The 19,882-nt window shown below is 62.8% G+C and overlaps 4 protein-coding genes across 6 annotated transcripts; 2 read left to right on the forward strand and 2 right to left on the reverse strand.

Moving 5' to 3' along the window:
- Positions 1–99: 99 nt before the first annotated feature.
- Positions 100–4,687, reverse strand: MINDY1 (MINDY lysine 48 deubiquitinase 1). 2 transcript variants are annotated; one of them, XM_066206911.1, is made up of 11 exons: positions 4,597–4,687; positions 3,585–3,644; positions 2,398–3,307; positions 2,242–2,299; positions 2,063–2,127; positions 1,799–1,957; positions 1,313–1,415; positions 1,098–1,240; positions 832–1,023; positions 573–725; positions 100–468 (listed from the first exon to the last, which is right to left on the reverse strand). In XM_066206911.1, exons 3-11 carry the CDS (start codon positions 3,196–3,198, stop codon positions 400–402), a joined length of 1,743 nt encoding a protein of 580 aa, XP_066063008.1. In that variant the 5' UTR covers positions 3,199–3,307; positions 3,585–3,644; positions 4,597–4,687; the 3' UTR covers positions 100–399. The 2 variants fall into 2 exon arrangements, with proteins under 2 accessions (XP_066063008.1, XP_066063009.1); XM_066206912.1 differs by having other exon boundaries at positions 2,398–3,293; positions 4,597–4,681.
- Positions 4,688–5,685: 998 nt separating this feature from the next.
- On the forward strand, positions 5,686–8,850 carry PRUNE1 (prune exopolyphosphatase 1). 2 transcript variants are annotated; one of them, XM_066206914.1, is made up of 9 exons: positions 5,686–5,774; positions 6,241–6,387; positions 6,612–6,716; positions 6,822–7,027; positions 7,204–7,388; positions 7,461–7,619; positions 7,703–7,797; positions 7,887–8,045; positions 8,155–8,850. In XM_066206914.1, the coding sequence occupies exons 3-9, from the start codon at positions 6,648–6,650 to the stop codon at positions 8,473–8,475; spliced, it is 1,194 nt and encodes a 397-aa protein (XP_066063011.1). In that variant the 5' UTR covers positions 5,686–5,774; positions 6,241–6,387; positions 6,612–6,647; the 3' UTR covers positions 8,476–8,850. The 2 variants fall into 2 exon arrangements, with proteins under 2 accessions (XP_066063011.1, XP_066063010.1); XM_066206913.1 differs by lacking the exon at positions 6,241–6,387 and having other exon boundaries at positions 5,690–5,774.
- Positions 8,851–9,291: 441 nt separating this feature from the next.
- Positions 9,292–13,223, reverse strand: CDC42SE1 (CDC42 small effector 1). The gene is made up of 5 exons (XM_066206915.1): positions 13,046–13,223; positions 10,699–10,870; positions 10,512–10,622; positions 10,274–10,348; positions 9,292–10,158 (listed from the first exon to the last, which is right to left on the reverse strand). Exons 2-4 carry the CDS (start codon positions 10,750–10,752, stop codon positions 10,277–10,279), a joined length of 237 nt encoding a protein of 78 aa, XP_066063012.1. The 5' UTR covers positions 10,753–10,870; positions 13,046–13,223; the 3' UTR covers positions 9,292–10,158; positions 10,274–10,276.
- A 2,438-nt stretch (positions 13,224–15,661) lies between these two features.
- On the forward strand, positions 15,662–18,923 carry MLLT11 (MLLT11 transcription factor 7 cofactor). The gene is given in 3 exon segments (XM_066206885.1): positions 15,662–15,716; positions 17,175–17,289; positions 17,291–18,923. Coding segments are annotated over 2 exon segments (261 nt in total). The 5' UTR covers positions 15,662–15,716; positions 17,175–17,181; the 3' UTR covers positions 17,444–18,923.
- The last annotated feature ends 959 nt before the right edge of the window (positions 18,924–19,882 follow it).

Raw genomic sequence — 19,882 nt, forward strand, 5'->3', positions numbered from 1 at the left:
CGTGCGGGGCGGAGGATCCGCGACCCCAACGCCCCCAAATCTCCCCAAAGCCGCGTGTCCGTGGAGCACAGAAACCCGCACTGATGTCAGGGTGCCAGATCCGTGTGCAGGGGGACAAGTCCTTTACTTGCCAAGGGCTAAGGCCACATTTTGCGCGGGAGGGTGCACGTGTGCCCCCCAGCCACACGTCCACCCGTGTCTCAGAGCATGGACCGAGGTGCGGGACCCCCCCAGGGGGCTCCCCCTGAGTGGGACCCCCCTGTGTTAAGGCCACTGGGAATTTCGGGGTGGTCCGGGGGGGGCCCAGACGGTCACCCCTCATCCGTGTGTCCAGCCCGCAGGATCTCCCTGGAGGATGCAGAGCTCGGGGGGCTGCGGGCGTGGGGACCCCACGAGGTGCTACAGGAGGGTACAGTCCAGATCCGGCCGCTGCCGCGGCCGCCGCTCTCCGGCCACACGCCCGCCCACCTGCGGGGACAGGGACAGTGCTGGGGCGTGGCGGGACCCGCAGGGGCCCGCAGACACCCCGGGGGCCACCAGCACCCCCAGCAGCGCGGGGGACACCGGCTGACCTGCGCTGGCAGCAGCTGGGAAGGAGCGGGCTGAGGATGAGGATGGTGCTGCTGGTACTCCTCGTGCTGCAGCTGCCGCGCCAGCTCCAGGTCGCTGAGCACGGAGGGGGTGAGCAGGGGGTCCTGCTGCAGGGACAGGGCCACCATGTAATCCTGGCAGAGAGAGGAGCACAAAGAGGGGGGGTCAGCACCCGCAGGATCCCCCCGTGGGGCCGGGATGGGGCTCAGGTGTCCCCCGCTGCCACCGCTTGTCCCCTACCTGGTCCACCTGGCTCTGCTGCAGCCGGTGGTCCGGGGGGGCGGCCGTGGCCCCCTCCTTGCCCGGGGCGTGGCTGAGGTGGAACTCGGTGTCACAAAAGCAGCTGTCCCCATCCACGCTGTGCAGGCTCTCCCACACCACCCCCTCCTCGTGCAGGAAGCCCTGGTCCGTCACCAGCAGGTAAAGGTGGCCCTGGGGAGAAGGGACAGGGGACAGTCAGCCCTGGCGGGCGCTCGGGGGGGGCCCGGCGGGGTCTGGGGCCGCACCTTGTGCTTGATCATGGTGCTGAAGTGGTTGTTGCGGAAGAAGACGCCGAGCTCGCCCTCGCGGGCCCGCGCCGTGAGCTCGCACAGCCCGTGGAACGTCAGCTGCGACGCCGTGGACTCGAGGAACTGCTCGGCCACCAGCCCTGCGGGGACAGCGGCGCCGTGGCGGGGCTGCCGGGGCCCCGGGGCCCGCGGGGAGGGAGCGGGGCCCTTACCTTCGCTCACCAGGCTGGAGTCGCTGGCCTGCTTGCAGGTGATGATCTTCTCCACCAGCTGGTTGTAGCTGAGCCTGCCCACGGCCTGGACCTGCTCCGGGCTCTGTGGGACGGCAGGGAAAGGGGGATGGAGCCAGAGGGGTCAGGGAGGGAAGGGACGCTCAAAGACCACCCGGTGCAACCTCCTGCCACGGCCACGGGAGACACGCGCTGGCTCAGGTTCAAAGCCTCATCCCAAACACCACAGAGGGGTTTGGGTTGGGATGTTCTGGGATCATCTGGAGCCCCCCAAACCACTGGCAGGGACACCTCCCGCTAGACCAGGCTGCTCCAAGCCCTGTCCGACCTGGCACTGAGCACTCCCAGGGAGGGGACACGGGATGGGACATGGGCCGGGATGGGCCCCAGCTCCTCACAGCAGAGCTCTCCAGCCCTGGGATCACTTCCACGGCCCCAGGGACGCCACCAGCCAGGTGGGGGGCTCACCTGGGGGTCCACCAGCCAGCCGTGGTAGAGAGGGATGTTGAGGAGGTCGAAGACGATGCACTCGGGGGTGTACTCGAAATCGGAGACCCCCGTGAACCTCACGTTGACGTCCAGCCCCGTGGAGAGCTTCGGCAGGACTGTCATGCTGTCACTGATGTTCTGGGGGGCAGGAGAAACACGGGGGGGTCGCTCCTGGAGGTGCCACCCCAAATCCGGCAGCCAGCCGAGCTCCCCGGGGCTGGATGTCCTGGGGCTGCTCCTCACCTGCTGGAAGTTCAGCTGCAGCCCCTCAGAGGTGTCCCGGGGTTGGGTGGCCAGGATGCAATTCCCTGCGAGGCAGAGGGGTCACCCCAGTCCCGGCACTGGGGCGGGAATGGGGGGGTCCCAGCGGAGCCCCCACCCCATTCCTGGCGCCAGAGCAGGGATGTGGGGTCCCCACTCACCCAAATGTGCCATCAGCTCCTCGGCTGTGATCACCTCCTTCTGCGGGGGCAGCTTCACCTGGGAGCAGTCGGAGGAGGCTGGGGACCATCCTTCCCCTCGGGATTTGGGGAGAACCCCCCAACAGCCCCCCCGGAGCCCCCCCAGACCCCGCTTACCTTCCACTGCAGGAGGAGAATGTTGATGATGGCCAGGAGCGGGCAGGGCCCGTTCTCGCTCTGGGTGACCACCGGTGTCCGCTCCCCTTTCCAGCTGATCCACTTCACGCAGTAAAAATCCTCCTCCCGGGCGGGGGGCTGGGCCCGGGACGGCTCGGCCGCGGCTCCCGGGGGGGCACCCGGCGAGGAACCCCCCTCCTGCAGGGGCTGCTCCTTGGGGGAGCCTCCCGGGGGTCCCTCGGGGCCGGAGACCCCCTGCGGCTGCCCGGATCCCCCCTCGGCCAGGGCAGGGCTCTCCCGGCCGGCACCGGGGATTGTGTCCCTGACACTGAGGATTGTGTCCCCAGCATGGGGGATTGTGCCCCCGACACCGGGAATTGTGTCCCCAACACCGGGGATTGTGTCCCCAGCATGGGGGATTGTGCCCCCGACACCGGGGACTGTGTCCCCAACACCGGGGATTGTGTCCCCAACACCGGGGATTGTGTCCCCAGCATGGGGGATTGATTCCCCAACACCGGGGATTGTGTCCCCGACACTGGGAATTCTGTCCCTGACACTGGGAATTCCATCCCCAACACTGGGAATTCCATCCCCAACACCAGGGATTGTGTCCCCGACACTGGAGATTTCCTCCCCAACACTGGGAATTCCGTCCCCGACACCGGAGATTTCCTCCCCAGCACTGGGGGTTCTGTCCCCACCAACACCGGGGGTTCTGTCCCCACCACCTCCCTCCTCCGGGGGCTGGGGTGTCCCCTGCCCGCCGGGGGTGGCCGGCAGTGTCCCCTCCTGCTCCATGGGACCGTCCCGCGGGGCCGCGCTGCTCTGGCTCCGATCAGGCTCCTGGGAACGCTGCGGGGCTGTCCAGGAGCAGCCGCATCCCAAATCTCGGCCTTAGGAGGGAAAACTGGGATATTGGAGGGAAATACATAAATATATATATTTTTATATATATATTCATATATATGAAGTTTATGAATTTGAAATTGTCGGGAGATTTGGCAGCTTTGGGGGTTTAACAGCCAAGAAAATCGGAAAACCTGGCTTTTAAAGGGACGAAGGAATTTGAAATTTTGGCTTTGAAATAGGCAAGAGATTCGGAAAGTCAAGAAAATTAATTGTCAAATTTCACTTTCGAACCCCGGGTTTTCTGCCCTGGCTACCCCAGTCCCCCTCCAGCTCACCAGGAATCTTCTGAGCCCCTAATCCTGCCACACGTGGGGTCCCGGGCCCTCTGGAAAGCCCTGTAAACAAACCGACCAAACAAACACCCATTAAACACTATAAATATGCCATTTTAAAAATAAGTAAGCAAACAAACAAACTTAGGTAAATAAAATAATATAGATAATAAATAGTCCTGATAGTCAGGGAGTTGAGGCGATAAATAAGGAGTTTTATTAATTAAGCAAATAGCAGGGAAACGCTTTGGTGGGTAACTAGATGGATAAATAAATAGGGTTGATAATTAAGTAAATTACCACAGACATATAGACCCACTCGTTATAAACTGACAGACTGACACTAAACACTAAACAAATACAACAGAAGTCGGCATGAAGTGAAAGGAACCAAGATGTAATATCAGGAAAATAAAATAAAATAAAATAAAATAAAATAAAATAAAATAAAATAAAATAAAATAAAATAAAATAAAATAAAATAAAATAAAATAAAATAAAATAAAATAAAATAAAATAAAATGCAGCACAGGCGCAGGAGAACACGATGGGGGTTTGAATTCCCACTCGCGGCTCCGCCCCGAGCCCGCGGCGGGGCCGGACGGACCGGCCAGACCGGGGATACCGGGGCGGGTCCGGGGGTCCCGGAGTGTGACCGGGGTGTCCCAGAGCGGGTCCCGGGGCGTTACCGGGGGGTGTCCGGGGGTCCCGGGGCGTTACCGGGGGGTGTCCGGGGGTCCCGGGGCGTTACCGGGGGGTGTCCGGGGGTCCCGGGGCGTTACCGGGGTGTCCGGGGCTCCCGGGGTGTTGCCGCCCCTCGGTGTCCCCCGGGCCCCGCTCGGATCCCGTCCTGCCGTTTTCTCCCTGCTCTTCCTTCGTTTTGCTCCCCTAATCCTTGTTTTCCCTCCTTTTTCCTTATGTCCCCTTTTCCTTACTTTTCCTTCTTTTTTCCCTCCTTTCCCCCTTATTTTTTTCACTTTATCCCTCCTTTTCAACCCTTTAAACCTCCTTTTACCTTTTTTCTTGCCTTTTTTCCTTCTTTCCTCCTTTATTCCCTTTTCCTTCTGTTTCTTCTTCCTTCTTTTTTCCTCGCTTTTCCCTCCGTTCCCCTTTTTTTTTTCCTCTTTAATCTCCTTTTTTATTCCTTCGCGCTCCTCCTTTGCTTCTCTCGTCTTCCTTTTCCCCTAATTTTTTTTTTTGATCTGTCCCTTCTTTTATCCTCTTCCCCTTATTTTTTTTTTGTCTCTTTTTTCTTCTTTTCCCCCTGTTTTTCCCCCTCTTCCCAGCCTCTCACGGGCCTGTTTTCCACCTCCAGACGCACGCTCTGCGGGAAGGCGGATTTAGGGCGGGGGGAGGAGAAGGAGGAGGAGGAGGAGGAGGAGGAGGATTAAAGGTGTAATTTTGGGGGTGCGGTAGAATTTGGGGGGTTCGCGCGTTGAGGTGCGGCGGCGGCCGGGGAAGTCGGGGTGTCGGGGCTGGGGTGGCGGCAGTTGGGGGACGGCAGCGGGGCCTGGGCCGGTCCGGGGCTCGGGAGGGGTCACGGAGGGCTTTGGGGGGCCCAGGGCGGATGCGGGGCCCCCGAGCCCCCCCGCCCCGGGGGATGCCGGGAACGGCCCCGCCCACTCCCGGCGGCCCCTGCGGCGCGGGGGGCGGGGCCGGGCCCTGCTGGGCTGTGCCGGGGAATCTCGGTTATACCGGGGAGTCTCGGTTAGACCGGGGAATCTCCGTTGTACTGGGCTGTACCGGGCTGTACTGGGTTATACTGGGGTGTACTAGGTTGTGCTGGGCTGTACTGGAGTGGACTGGGCTGTACTGGGTTGTACTGGGCTGTACCGGGCTATACCGGGTTATACTGGGCTGTACTGGGTTATACTGGGTTATACTGGGCTGTACTGGATTGTACCGGGCTGTACTGGGTTATACTGGGGTGTACTAGGTTGTACCGGGCTGTACTGGGTTATACTGGGGTGTACTGGGTTGTACCGGGCTGTACTGGGTTGTACTGGGCTGTCCTGGGTTATACTGGGCTGTACTGGTCTGTACTGGGGGGCACTGGGCTGTACTGAGTTACACGTGGCTGTACTGGGCCCTCCCCGGCCGCACTGGGTTACTCTGGGGTCATCCTGGCGGTTCGGGGCGCGGATCGGCGCCGTCATGGAGCGGTTCGTGGCGGGGAGCCGGGCAGCTCTGCAGGTACGGGGGGCTGGGGGGAGTCTGGGCCTGCGGTGCACGGGCCCCGTGAGCCGCGGGACTGGGGTGCGGGCGGTGCCCGGGGAGCAGCCAGCAGGGAAATCGGGGTGCGGGGGCAGATGGGCACCCCTGGACTGCGCGCCCACGGGGCTGGGGTTCAGCGGGAACGGGGAAAGCGGGGGGCCCGGGGTGTCTGTGCCCGGGGAGTGGGCTGGGTGGTGGCCCCAGGGGTGGTGACACCAGGGACACCCCAAAATGTTTCCCGGCCCCATCCCGGACCTGCCGAGGGGTTTGGGCTGCGGCTGCTCTCGGTTTTTTTCCCCTCGGCTTCTGCCAAAAATTAGTGAATCTGGGTTATGGCAGCAGAGAATTGTCCCAGTAATCAGGGCCTGGGCATGGGGCGGCTCCCGCGGGCGTGACAGCGGGGGACGGGGCCCGGGGGAGTGACACGTTTTTCCTGCTGCTGCAGGCAAGCAAAAGAGGGTGAAGCATCGTGGTTTTGGGCAAGAACCAGCCCCAAAGCCAGCATTTCTAGAACAAATGCGTTAAAGCACTAAATGCTCCCCGGGCTGCGGGGCTGGGATGGTCCCTGTCCCCACAGGGGTCGGTGCCTGAGGTGAGTTTTCCTGGAACCCTGACCCACCTCACTTCACACACGTGCCCCAAACCCTCGGGGTTTTAGTGCCAGAAGAGGATCCCAGCCAGGCCCAGGGATGCCAGGACCTCGCCCAGAGGGTGGATTCTGTGGGCAACACCTGTGATGAGGGCAGGGGAGCGGTCTGGGGGTTCTGGGGGTCGGGGCCGCGCTGCTGCCGTGCCTGATGCCTCCCATCCCCGCAGGATCACATCCGGCAGCACCAGGAGATCCACGTGGTGATGGGCAACGAGGCCTGTGACTTGGACTCCACCGTCTCGGCGCTGGCCCTGGCCTATTTCCTGGCCCAGGTGAGGCTCGGCCGCTGGCCCGGGGACTGCGGGTGGCCCGGGAGACACCTCCCTGGGTGTCCCCCTGCCGGGTGTCACCCCACCGGGTGTCACCCCCCGCCGCAGACCTCCCCGGCTCCCAAAGCCACCTTCGTGCCGGTGCTGAACATCCCCCGCGCCGACTTCGCGCTGCGGACGGAGACGACGTTCCTGCTGCGGGATCGGGGAATCCCGGCCGCCTCCCTCATCTTTCGGGATGAGATCGACCTGGGGGGGCTGCACCACGCGGGGCTGCTCTCCCTGACGCTGGTGGATCACCACGTCCTGCCCGGGTGAGCCGGGCGGGTGGCGCGGCGGGGACGGCCAGGGCCACCCGCCCGGGGCCTCGGTTGGTTTTGCCACCTGCGGTGGGTGGAATCGATCCATTTGCGGGGTGTTTTTAGGGAAGGGAAGGAGCGCAGGGGTTTCCCAGGCTCGGCCGGGGGTGACCCTTCCCGTTGCCCACCAGTGCCGACGCTGCCCTGGAAGAGGCCGTGGTGGCGGTCCTGGACCACCGGCCGCTGGAGCGGGACCGTGGTCCCCCGTGCCAGGTGACGGTGGAGCCGGTGGGCTCCTGTGCCACGCTGGTGACCGAGCGGATCCTCCAGGGCCCCCCGGGTGTGCTGGACAGAACCACGGCCGCGCTGCTGCACGGTGAGCATGGGGGTCCTGGCTGAGCCCCGGCCCCGGGGGACGGTGACAACACGGCCCCGCTCGTCCCCGCAGGCACCATTGTGCTGGACTGCATCAACCTGAGCCCGGCCGCGGGCAAGGTGACACCCAGGGACGTGGCCTGCGTGTCCCTGCTGGAGGAGAGGTTCCCGGAGCTGCCGGCCCGTGACGCCGTGTTCGGAGCCCTGCAGGCGGCCAAGTTCGATGTCACAGGTGTGTGTGCCGGGGCAGCGGCACCCAGATTGTCCTTGGGGACAGGAAGGTGCCCTGGGCCTCATCCCCTGGCCACCTCCCAGGGCTGACAACGGAGCAGATGCTGCGGAAGGACCTCAAAGTCCTCTCCAACGACGAGGTGGTCATTGCCATCAGTGGCGTCTTCGAGGACCTGGAAGTGAGACTTGGGGCTGAGGGGGAAACTGAGGCAGGGAGCGGCACACTGGGGACATCACGGTGATGCCGAGGCCCCTCCCCTGTGTCCAGACCTTCCTGCTCCGGCCTGGCTTGCTGCAGGACCTGGAGGCTTTCTGCCAGAGCCGTGGCTACGCGGGGTTAGTGGCCATGGCCGTGTCCTTCAACGAACGCCACGAGCCCACCCGGAAGCTGGCGGTCTACAGCCGGCAGGAGCCCCTCCGCAGCACGGTGAGTCGGGAGGGGCATCTCTGGGCGCTTCCCAGCTGTGCTTCGCCCCAGAACCTCCCGGTTTTGGGGCTGCTGGGGAGGTCCCAGCCCCGTGCTCGCCGCCCTGCAGCTGTGCCGGGCGCTGGAGGAGGCGACGACGCCGTCCCTGCTGCTGCAGCTGCTGCCCAGCCCCTGGCCCTGCGTGGCCGCCTACGCCCAGGGCAACGCCGTGGCCACTCGCAAGAAGGTGCTGCCCATCCTGCGGGCAGCGCTGGGGGGCCTGGGGGCCGCCGGGGGCCCCGAGGAGGAGGTGGTGCCCCCGCCCACGCCCATGAACAGCCTGGTGGAGGAGTGTCCCCTGGCACAGGCCGTGCCCCCGCTGTGTCCCCAGGACGTCCTGGAGCGGGTCAGCCGCATCGCCGTGGGGCAGCCCCCCGGCTCCCCGAAATAGCAGCAGGCACCCTCTGGCTTTCTTTTTGAGGTCTGGGTGAGAAGCTGGGGTCCCTGAGCAAGGCCCTGGTGGGGTGCCTGGGTGTGGGGGGGTTGCAGCTGCCTCTGTTAGAGCTCAGCTCCCGGCCCTTGTCAGGGTTTGTCCCCTGCCCCAAAGGCTCCCTCTGCCCCACTGGTCCCCAGGGTGGGGCTTTGGGGATGCCATGGGCAGTAATTGCACTCCCTTAATGAAGGCATTGGGGTGGGGAAGTTAACGAGTTCTTAACGATCTTCCTTCCTCGGGGGGGGCAGAGGGGGCCCGCAGGGGGTGGGTCCAGACATGCAGCCGTCCAGGATTGTCGCTGTTTTCCAAGGACTAAATTTCCCTTTTCTTCCAGTTTTGGCTCTTGGCTTTTATTCTGGGATGGGTCTGGTGCTGCCCCACTCGAGATGGGGGCGCAATCCCCTCTGTGGTGGGTCAGAGGAACATTTTGGGGTGTCCAAGGAGGGGGTGTCAGTGCAGCCACACTCCCGAGTCCAGCCCCGCCGGGAGGAAACTGGCTTTGCCATAAAAAGTCATGGCCTCTGCCTGCTGTGAGTATCCGTGGGCTTGGCTTTTCCCAGTGGATTTGGCTGCTCCAGGAGCAGAGGAGGGAGTGAGGAGCCCGGGGCAGCTTGTGCACCCACCCCTTAGGCCAGCACAAGGCGTTTATTTCAAGGCTGGAATGTTTTTCCCAAAAGAACCTGACCCCAGCATGCCACGGGGCTGGAAAAGCCCAGCTCCCACCGGAGCATCGCCGGAGCACGGCGTAGGGGAGAGGCTCTGTCACCCAGCACGTGCTATTCAATATTTAATCCTGGCGCTAATCAAACTATGTACACCCGCGCCTGAATTCCGGAGCCCTTCTCGGGTCAGGCCCTGTCCGGCCTCGGTCAGGGACAATCCCGGGTGGAGTGGACCCCACCACGGCCCTGCCCGAGGCCATGGAGGCTGCTCAGGTGGGTTTTGGAGCTTAGAAACAGGAGCACATCCTAAAAAAAGGAGGGAGGTGGGGGTTTGGCGGCGGTGGGAATGCCGGCTGGAGGCACTGCGGGCTCAGTGACGCCGAGACGCCCGAGCACTGGGGTTTCATCCTGGTTTGGCACCGAAGCATCGGGGTTTAATCCCGGTTTTGCTCCAAAGACTTGGGGTTTAATCCCAGTTCCAAATCGAACCCTGGTTTGACACCAGAACATCTCGGGTTTAATTCTGGTTTGGCACCAGAATGTCAGGGCTTAATCCTGCTTTTGCTCCTCTGTGATGTTCTGGGAGGCACCAAATCTGCCTCTGCACCATGGCTGCTTCCCTGGGGAAACTGAGGCACCACCACGCAGCCCAGGGGAGACACAGGGGTGGAAAAAGGGAAAACTGGGAGGGTTTGGCACATGTGGGCTGCGCCTGGCAGCTCCTGGCGTGGTTCAGGGGGGTGGCTGTGTCCTTTCCAGGTGGGGCAGGAGGTGGGGGCTGCTGTCCCCGCTCCCTCCCCGTGTCACCGGCCAGGGCCTCCGGGAAGGAGGGATTTTCCAGAGGGACGACGACCCAAAGTCACCGGGAGCTGGGTGAGGATGGTGCTGCATAAATACCGCGGGGCTAAAGCACTCGAGGTCGGCTTCTCCTCCAGCGGGGGATCAGGCAGTTCAAGTTTGGGCTGAAAAAGCCAGGAATCTGCAAGATCCGAGGGGATGGGTTATGGGAGCGCCCAGGTGGAGGCTCAGGCGGGTGTTCCGCAGAGGGGGCTGGCTCCAAGGGGACGCTGGGGGTGCCATGGCCTGGTACTCACACGCTACAACACGCGGGAGTTGCTCCACTGTCGCTCCCGGCCACCCTTGGACCTCATCTCCTGGACAGCACCGGTCTGCAGAGAGGACCCGTCACCCTCCTGTGCCACCCCTCACCCAGCCAGGAGACCCAGCACCCCAAAACCAGCACCCAGCACCCAACCCAGAGCCCCAACACCCCAACACTGAGCCCCAGCTCCCCCACCGAGCCCCCCCAGCCCGCCCGCAGCGTGGGGGTACCATGGGCATCCCCTCTCCCGCAGCCATGTCTCCGGAGCCGATGTGCGTCAGGTGGACGAAGTTCATGGGCTCCCCGATCATGGAGCGGTCGATCCGTCTCCTCCTCTTCTTCTGCAAGGGGATGAAGGCCGTCAGCCCCTGCTGACCCCCCGCCCCTCCCCGAGATGGCTGCGCTGGGGGTACTCACGGGCTGCGGCTTCTCCACGACGCAGCAGCCCAGCTTGTGCCAGAAGTCGCTCATGCTTGCGGTGGTGGCAGCCAGCGTCCCCCCGCGCTGGCGCAGCTGCCGGGACCCCGGCGCAGGGTCACTCCATGGGGACGCCTGGTCGGGGTGGCGCAGCGTGGAGAGGAGCAGCTGGCTGGGAGTGGGAAGGGAGGGTGACGCTTCCGGGCCTGACTTCCCCAGATCAATGCTAAAGCAACTTCCCCTCAACCAGTAAAAGCCAGAGACCCCCAGCAGACCCCTGGGGGCACGCACAGACCACCCAAGGGGACGCCTGGCATCGCAAGGAGATCCCCAGGGATCAGGCAGACACACCGGGGACCCTGGGCATCACACGGAGACCCCCAGAGCTGTCCCCATGGCCAGGGCTGGATCGGGCCCCGGGCCCCGTCCCCCAGCCCAGGGCAGGACACAGCCGGGGGATGCTGCAGCAGGACGGGGGGGATGGAGGCAGCCACGGCAAATCCCAACTCCCTGAGCCAGGCAGTTATAAATATCCCGGCCCTTCCGAAAGGGGGCCGGAGGTTGAGCTCTTCCTCTCCAGCTTTTGAAGCGCAGACCGGGGAGAAATAAACAGGGATTGGTGGATTTCATCCCCAACTCCCCCGGTACTGCCTGGGGTGGGCAAGGGGGTGTGGAAAGGGGGGTTCACCCCCAAAATGGGGGCTTCCCCTCACGCCAGGGAGAGACGACTCCTTTGCTGCAAAAGCGCCCGGCAGGGAACTCACCCACCCACGAGGGCCCGCGGCCTGAGCACAGCCCTTTATCAGCCACGGGAGAGTCCCCGGTGGGCGCCGGACCCACCGCCCCGGCAAACAGGAAAGGTTCCTTCCCCTGCCCGTGCGCCGGCGACACCGGATGGACCAAAGTCCGGCCTGCACTTCCTGCTGCCGGCGGGGAGGAGCGGGGCCGCGGGGCAGACCCCAGGAACGGGGGGCTGCGAGCCCGGCCTGGGCACGGCCCCGCCGACCTGGCCCCACGGGGTGACCCTACAACCGGGCACTGCCGGCACCGGGGCCCGCGGGGGGGGTGCCCCCCGTGCCGCTCCCCGCACGGCCGGCCTGGCACAACCGGGGGAGCCCCCGGCCCCCAGCCGCCCCTCCCGGAGCGCGGCCGCCGAGAACGGGCAGGCTGCGGCACGTCCCGCTCGGCGCACACCGGCTCCGTGCCCACGCCGTGTCCCCCTGCCAAAGCCGGCCTCTCCCCCGGCCGCGGGGCAGACGACGACGGGGCTGCCTTTCCTTCCCGGCCCGGTTTCCTTAGGAAAGCGCCGGGATCCGGCGGTGCCGCGGAAGGGCCTCGCCGGGGAGGAACCTCCCGAACTCGGCACCGCACCCGCTCCCGGGGGATGAGGACCCTCCCTGGGGAGCCCCGGGAGCCGGCCCGGCCTCGCACGGGCCCCCGGTGACTCCCCGCGGAACCCTCCAGGGGTCCCCCCGGCCCGGACCCCCCCGGCCCGCAAACCCTCCCGGGCACCCGCCGGGGCCTCACGTCCTGGCTGGGGGCTCCGGCTGCTGCCCCGGCTCCGGGCGGCTCTGCTCGGGTCCCGCGGGCTGCCGGCGCCCCGATCCGCGCCCGGGGGGTCTCACGGCCCCCGCACGCCCTCAGCCACCCGTGCGATGAGCCGTGTCCGGGCTCAGCCCGCCCGGGCAGCTCGGTGGCCCCGGGCAGGGCGGCTTCGGGCCCGGCCCGTGCCGGCACAGGCGAAACGACTTCCCGGTTGGGAAAGCACCATGGGCTCTGCGTCACCCGCGGGCTCCGGGCAGGGGGGGCCCGCTCCGAGCCCCCGGCACCGGGCTCACCCACGCCCAGGCACCCGCCGGGGTCCACGGAAGGCCGGCGTGGGGGGGACGCGGGGGCACGGGGGGGAGAGCCCTGGGCGGCCCGGCTGCGGGCCCGGGACCCCGCCATGGGGCCGCAAAGTGGGAGGCGAACTTAACTCGCGTGGGGCGGTCCCGGCTGCGACCCCCGGGGCAAGGGCTGCGGACACGGTGGGGACCCGCGGGGCTCCGGGGACTTAAGGGGTCCCGGCGGGGTTTGGGACGCCGGGGGTCCCGGTAGGGTAGGGAGGTCCTGGTAAGTTCGGCGGGACCCGGCAGGCCTCGGGATCCCGGTGGTCCCGGTGGGGCTGGGATCCCGGGGGGACTCCCCGGCTGCCCAGCGAGCTCAAGGGGGGTCGTCCCGCCGCCCCGCTCCCGTTCCGGTGCCGATCCCGGTCCCCTTTCCGCCTTCCTACGGCGGTCCCGGGGCCCTTCCGCGGGGCCGCAGCCCCGGGCGGGCCCGGTTCCCGTCCCGGTGGCGGCCCCATTACCTATCCCGGTGCGGGAGCGGGTCCCGGTACCGGTGTCCGGCTCTCAGCCCCAGGCGTGGCTCGGAAGTCCCGGTGCCGGTGTCCGGCTCGCAGCGGCCCCAAGTGCGACCCGGCAGTTCTGGTCCCGATCCCCGTGCGGGTCCCGGTGCCGGTGCGGGTCCCGGTCCCCGCTCGCAGCCTCAGGCGTGGCTCGGGGGTCCTGATCCCGGTGCGGGTTCCGGTGCCGGTGCCCGGCTCGCAGCCCCGGCCTGGCCGGGAGGTGCCGGTGGCGGTGCGGGTGGCGGAGCCGGTGCCGGTGCCGGTGCCCCGCTCGCAGCCCAGGCGTGGCCCGGTGCGGACGCGGCGCAGCTCCCGCCGCCCGGCGCGGCTCGGCTCGGCCCGGCCCTAGCCCCGGCACAGCGCCCTCCGCGGGCACCGCCGGGACTGCAGGGGCGGCGGGCCGGGGGCCCGGTACGAACGGGGGGAGCCGGGGCCCCGGCAGGAACGGGGGCCCTGCAGCCCCGGTAGGAATAGGGGTCCCGGGGCCCCGGTAGGAATGGGGGTCCCAGTAGGAATGGGAGTCTCCAGGGTCCCGGAGGGACTGGGGGTTCTTGAGGTCCTGTTAAGGCTGGGGGTCCCCGGCTGCGGGTTGAGGGGCTTGGGGTTTCCAGGAGCACTGGGGCAGTCCCAGGGGACCAGGTAGGGCTGGGGGTGCCTGGCAATTCTGGGGTCCCCAGCAAGTCCTGGTTGTGCTCCCATTTGCCCCCGAGCCTTACGCCCGCTTTTCCCATGGATACACCAGAGCCCGCGGGGCACCCAAAGGCGTGGGAACCCCCAGACCACCCTGCAGTGGTTTCACCATTTCCAGCTCCGTGCCCTTCCGCTTGCACAACCCTGTGGCCACCACCACAGTCCTGCCACCGCCACTGCCGCAGCTGCTGACGCAGTCCTGTGGCTCCAGTCACTGGCCAAACTGGACTGTGACTTCTGGGCTGTCCCCTCCTGCAGGTCCCCAACGCACCTGGAGGGTCCCACACGGGAGACAGCCCTGTGTGAGCCCCAGAGTGTCCCTTCCTGTGTCAGCCCCCAAATCCCAACCATCCCCGCTGCTCCCACTCGAGCAATCCTGAACAAGGCAGCACTGTCCCCACTCAGTCGGGTCTCTGTCCCACGCCTGTCCCCAGCCATCGGGTGGCCCTGGCTGATAATATCCCAAGTGTTTGTGACCTCATTTCAGCTGAAGAGCCCTTTTTTTTTTTTTAATTTTTGGTGTTTGTGCTGCCAGAAGACACTGTCCCCCTTGCAGCCCTCCCAAAACCGCAGAGCCCAGAGCAGTGCCATCAATGCTACGTCCCCTTGGGGGCTCAGCCCCAGGCCCCTTCCCAGAGAGGGACATCGCAGTCTTGGGGCTGTCACGCGTGAGCAGGTGACAGAGACCCCAAAGGGCGAGGGAGACGGGGTGACCTCCAGCTTGTGATGAAGCTGCTCAGCCAGACTGCACCCCATGGCCCCTTAAAAACAGCAGCTCAACCCCTTGGAGGGATCAGCATCCTCCAAAGGGCTCCCAGCTGGGATTTTCTCTGTGCCAAGTGCTGGAGGGGCTGAGCTGAGACCCAGGTCTATTTTGGAGCAGGGAACATGGTCCTCTTTGCCCATGACAGTGCTGGAAGAGGAGAAGGAGGAGGAAGAGGGAGGAGGAGGAGGAGGCAGAAATAGTCTGGCTGAAAGCCGAGCACTGGCAGAACAGCTTGGCACCATGAGAAATGAGCTGCATGCAGGGAACAGGGAGGAAAACGGAAGGAAAAAAACCCCTAAAGCACCAAAGGAATGTTGATCTCAGGCAAAGCCCGGGGAGAGGAGGGCAAGGGCTGCCCTCAGCCTCTCAGGTGTATGGATCTGGCCTGGGCCCCCGCAGAAGGGTGTGTGGGGTCGCAGTGGTGCTGGGGCAGGGAGATTCCCCAGTCTGAGGGGTTGCATCGGGGTTTTCTGTGTTCCCCTCTGACACCTGGCATCAGCTGTGGGTGAAAGGGGAGTGTGAGGTGCCCCCACCCTGGGTGAAGCCCCCCTCAGCCCTGGCAGTGATGCCAGTTTTGGGTGTCTCCTATTCCTAGCTCCACGCCTGGCTTCAGCCACAAAGCTGCGATATTTTTGCCGTGTGACCTTAGGACCAAATACTCTCAGCCTCAGATTTTAAAAATAAAATTAAAAAAAAAAAAAAAGGCAACACATTTTTTGGGGTTTCTTTGAGCCAAATTTCCCTGTGTTTGACCTGCACAGCGTCCTCCAAGGTCTGGGGGTACCACAGCACCCCCATCTCTACACGTGCAGGTAAAAGAAATATTTCCCAGCTCCTCGTGGACGGAAAACGCCCCGTTATTCCCCCCAACACGGAGCTGAGGGCTTCAGCACTGATCCGGGACTCGCTGGCAGGTTTAATATATCCTCGTCTTGGGGGTCCAGCGCGCAGGATCCCCCCCGCGCCTCCGCCCCTGCCGTCCCTCCCCCTCCCCGGCGCGGGTGGGAGCCGCTGACTCATCTGCCATCATCATCCTCCCCCCACGAGGAAGGGCAGTTCGAGGGGCTGCATTGCAGACCCAGCCGCGCCAGCAGACAAAAGCGACGCTGCAGCGCCCCGCGGCTCCCGGCACAAAGAGCGCGGCCGGCACCGAGCTCACCCGGCCACCCGCCGCAGGTAAGGGATGCCGAGCGGGAAGGATGCTCGGCCGCAGGATGCGTTTGATTCGGGAAAGGGTTTGGGGCGTTGGGAATTTCTTTTCTGAGGGGGGAAATAAGCCACAGCCAGCGGGGACTGAGTGGGTAAAGGTGGTTTTGCTTCCATGGGATGAGCAGACCACAGGGACCCCGTGGGAAATGCTCTTTTTTAGGGGTGACACGCAACACGAGAGGGGGTTTTCCCCCATATTCATTCCCTTTTACTGGGTATTTGATTCTTTTACTTGCCACTAAATTCTCTTTCCCACTCTCTTGCCACTCCGATTTTTCACCCTTTGAAGCTTAAAAATCCGTGTCCGCAACACCCATCACCATTAATAATTCTCTGCTGTTGCGCTGCGAAAAACTCACGGGTAGATCCCTAGGGATGGACCCCCAGGGAAGAGACTATTTTAATAAATAAAATAAATTCCCAGGGAAGAGACTATTTTAAAGTCCTGTGGCTCAGTTTACCCAGAGGGGGTGACACAGGAGCCTTTCACAGCCTCTGAGCGACACCCAGAACCTTAAATTTAGCAGCTGATCAGCCCTCATCGCACAGACAGGGCACGATCCAAAGTACGCCTGAATCATCCTTGAGAATTCTGCCTGCCGAGGTTTAAGACGGGGAATCAGCAGGAAAACGAGGATGTTTTGGGTTAGTCCTGCTTTTTCCCCCACCTCCGATACCAGTCGAGGAGGTGAATGACATAATCCTGCCAGGGAGAAGCCAGGCAGTGACTCAGCTCCCGCCGCGAGGAAGAAGCTGATCCACGTCTTGTCCTGCTCTTTCCCAATTTTTGGTGGATCGGGGTGGGGCTGCAGGGGGAATCCTGCAGCAGGGGTGGATGGATGGCACTGCAGGGGTGGGTGGGGTGTGGTGGGAATGCCGGGCGAGGCTCCTTCCAGCCCTTTCTAGAGGGTTCGGTCACGGGAGGGAGGGACGGGGTGGGATCGGGGGCTGCGCAGGGACCCCCCCTCACTGCCCGCTGCCTCGGCACAGGGAAAGGGTGTGTGCGGGTGGTGGTGGGGAAAGAGTTCGTTCGGATGCTGCTTTCCCACCTCTGGGTTTCAGGAGGAGCAGCTGCGAAGGGGAGAATCCCCACCCTGCCGTCCCCTCCCACGCTGTCGGGATGGGGAAACTGAGGCACGGGGTGACAGGTCCCTTGGGGCCCCTTCCAAATTACGGTGCAGGGAAGGGCCGTGCCCAAGGCTGTGGATAAAACTCTGGCAGAGCTCGAGCCTGCAGCCAGACCCAGCCTAGAACCAAACCTCCACGGCCCCATGCTCTCCTACCCCATCAGCTCCTTCTTGGGGGTTATCCCATGGGGCAGGGTCAACACGGCAACACCCGAGATTTCTGGCCACCTTGGGGGCAGCTCCTGTGTCTTTGGTAGAGCTTTTCTCCTCCTCTTCTTTCCCCTCACGCCCTTCACAGCCTGAAAATGCTGGACACCATCAGCAGCCAGTATGACTCCTTCATCTACTGGAGGATGCCGATCCCGCGGCTGGACATGGCCGAGCTGGAGGGGCTGGGGCTCGCAGACATGGCCCCTCTACAAGCCCAAGGGAGGGCTGGGCAAGCTCGGGGACCGAGGCAGCCAGGACCTCGCCCAGGAAGAGGACAGTCTGCTGCAGTTCAACAGCTTTAACTTCTGGCGAGCTCCCATTGCCAGCATCAGCTCCTTAGATTTCGATTTAATTTGAAGCCCTTCCTGCCTGTCCTTACCCCGGCTGCTCGCTCTCTTTCCGCCAGGCATGCCAGGACTTGGTTTTGTTGTCAGTTTGGAAGGCTGTTGGGTTGGGGTTTGTTTGTTTGGTTTGGTTTTTTTTTTTTTTTGGTTTCTGGGCAGTTTTGCCATCGCTAATGCACTCAGCAGCTCACCGCAGCCTTGACGGCGATGGGCTCCCTGAAAATCTCCAACCCCTCTCCCCCTTTTCCTCCTGGAATCACAACGGGGCCGGTGGGGGGTGACAGCACCAGGGGCAAACACGAGGGGAGGGGGCAGAAACAACCCCCCATCGTCCCTCTCCTTTTCCAGAGGGTTTGGGAGGTGCCACTCTCCCCGTGTCAGTGTGACCGTGGCTGTCCCCCGCCCTGTGTGACGATTTCTCAGCTCATTTCTCATGTGCTTTTTTAAGAAACTCATTTGTGCAGACGGGGCAGCGGAGGAGCAGTGGGAATCGCCCTCGTTTTGCAAGAAGCACTGACCCTCTCTGCTCCCCTGGCCCAATTTCTCAAAAATCTGCGTCGTCCCTTAACCTTCCCCTCGGGAATGCAAGGTGGAAGAGGCAGGGATGTGCCCAAGATATCAGCACAAACCTTCTTCTTGAGAAAAAGAATCACTTTGAGCCTTGTGGTATGCGCCCAAGCTGAAAATATTACATCCAGGAGGGAACATAGGCATGGAAATGCTCTGACCTCGCTTGGTGGGGTCAAGGCTGGGTGTTTATTGCCCCAAATTGGATTTTTTAGTGCCCCACGTGGTTTTATTCCCAGTGCAACTCCTTACTGGGGCAGACGCTGGGTACATCGTGGGGTCTGGAAGGGTGATGGGGCAGAGCTGAAAGATGGAGAATTTAGTTTGATCTTACCCCAAAGGAAAATATTTCAGGTTTTCCACCCACTTAATCAATCACTCTGAAAACAACAACAAACACTGCTGCATTCATTCAAGTGGGAAGCCTTGAGTTTTCTCCGGGGAGATTTTTCACCTGCTGAGGTTTATTTCTGAGCATCATCTCAAAACGGGGAAAAGCCAGCCTGGAATAATTTTTGGCTTTAAACAGGTTTCTTTCCTTCCCCAAGATTGTTTTCCGGGATCGGTTTGTGTTCTTGAATGTGCTTTTTTTTGGATTTGATTGGGATGAAGCGATGTGGAGCATCCAAAATCATCCTGAGAGCTGAGGGGTGTGTGGCTGGGGGCAGGCTGAGGCAGCACTTCAAAAGTGCCAGAAATAGGCAAAAATCGGAAAAAATCTGCATTCTACTATGAAAATTGGATGTGGCTCTCCTGTAATCTCCAGAAATAATCAAGTGTGCTGATTTTGAACCATCTGTGTAAAACCAGAGGTGAAAATGTAAACTCTCCCTCTGCAGACCTGTTTGACTTCTGTGTTCCCAGCTAGGAAAACCTGCAGGAGAAGTATTTATTATGAAACTTTAAATAAAATCAGTTAAAATCCATCCATATTCCTGTGGACATATAGACTGATATCAAGTTCTTTGGCATTAAAATGTCTCAAATCTCTTTACAGTGAGGGGAGAACTCACCCCTATGTCCCTGCACATGCTGTGGAAGACTTAGGCATGGAAAAACTAAGCCTGAAGGATTATTATAAGCACATTAAGGACATTATTTACACTTCAGCTTTTCCAAGCCTCACAGGAAAACACCCCAGAGAAGAAACAGGCCCCAGAGCTCCAATTTTTCCTCAAAAGAAGGGCATTTTGGGCAAGTCGGGGCACCCAAGGGAGTAACACACCTTGGACAGGGGGCTTTGGCCGCCTGAGGGGAGCTAAATCCTGGGCTGGAAGGCACAGGAGGGGACAGGTACGCTCAAACTACTGACATACACACATATAAATAGAGATTTATTTACAAACTCTAATTACAAAAGGTTCAAAACACCCAAACCAACCCAGCCCAGAGAGGCGGCGCCGCCGCCATTTTATACTTGGCGCACAAACGCCTCTGCCGGATCTAAACCACAAACATCCCTCTCTACTGTTTGCTATCCTTCCGCCAGAGGAAAACGCTCCCGTGCCAGGCCCCGCCCGACGGCCCCAGGGCCGGGAGGACGGCGGAGAAAAGAAGGAGAATCCGCACATTCCCCACAGGTCCCGCTGCGGCACAGAGAGCGCGGGAACCAGCCCGATCTTTCCCCGCCGCCTCGGAGGACTCTTTTGTTGTGAGTCCTGTATCCTTCCGCCGCCTCCCGGGCTCGCTGCCGGGGGCCGCCATTTTGTGAGGCCGCGGCGGGGGGGGCGGGACAGAGGCGGAAAGGGCGGGGCTTCGGTGAGACGGGCGGGGGTCGTGATAGGGGCGTGGCAATAGAGGGGGCGGGTCCGGTAGGGCGGGGCCGAGAGGGCGGGGGCCGGGGCTCTGAGGCGGCGGGAGCCCGTGAGGGGCTTCGGGGACCCCC

This window comes from Chamaea fasciata, unplaced genomic scaffold (genome assembly GCF_029207755.1).
Source record: "Chamaea fasciata isolate MVZ Bird 193981 ecotype frontalis unplaced genomic scaffold, bChaFas1.0.hap1 SCAF_31, whole genome shotgun sequence".
Taxonomy (NCBI): Eukaryota; Metazoa; Chordata; class Aves; order Passeriformes; family Sylviidae; genus Chamaea; species Chamaea fasciata.

Coding starts and splice junctions, on each gene's coding strand:
- PRUNE1 (XM_066206913.1), top strand. CDS start 5,736: ATGGAGCGGTTCGTGGCGGGGAGCCGGGCAGCTCTGCAG. Junction 6,717..6,821: donor TGGCCTATTTCCTGGCCCAG/GTGAGGCTCGGC, acceptor CCCCCGCCGCAG/ACCTCCCCGGCTCCCAAAGC. Junction 7,798..7,886: donor GCGTCTTCGAGGACCTGGAA/GTGAGACTTGGG, acceptor CCCTGTGTCCAG/ACCTTCCTGCTCCGGCCTGG.
- CDC42SE1 (XM_066206915.1), bottom strand. CDS start 10,752: ATGAGCGACTTCTGGCACAAGCTGGGCTGCTGCGTCGTGGAGAAGCCG. Junction 10,623..10,698: donor TCGTGGAGAAGCCGCAGCCC/GTGAGTACCCCC, acceptor ATCCCCTTGCAG/AAGAAGAGGAGGAGACGGAT. Junction 10,349..10,511: donor CGGGAGAGGGGATGCCCATG/GTACCCCCACGC, acceptor TCCTCTCTGCAG/ACCGGTGCTGTCCAGGAGAT.
- MINDY1 (XM_066206911.1), bottom strand. CDS start 3,198: ATGGAGCAGGAGGGGACACTGCCGGCCACCCCCGGCGGGCAGGGGACA. Junction 1,024..1,097: donor GCACCATGATCAAGCACAAG/GTGCGGCCCCAG, acceptor CCTTCTCCCCAG/GGCCACCTTTACCTGCTGGT. Junction 469..572: donor CCCAGCTGCTGCCAGCGCAG/GTCAGCCGGTGT, acceptor CTGTCCCCGCAG/GTGGGCGGGCGTGTGGCCGG.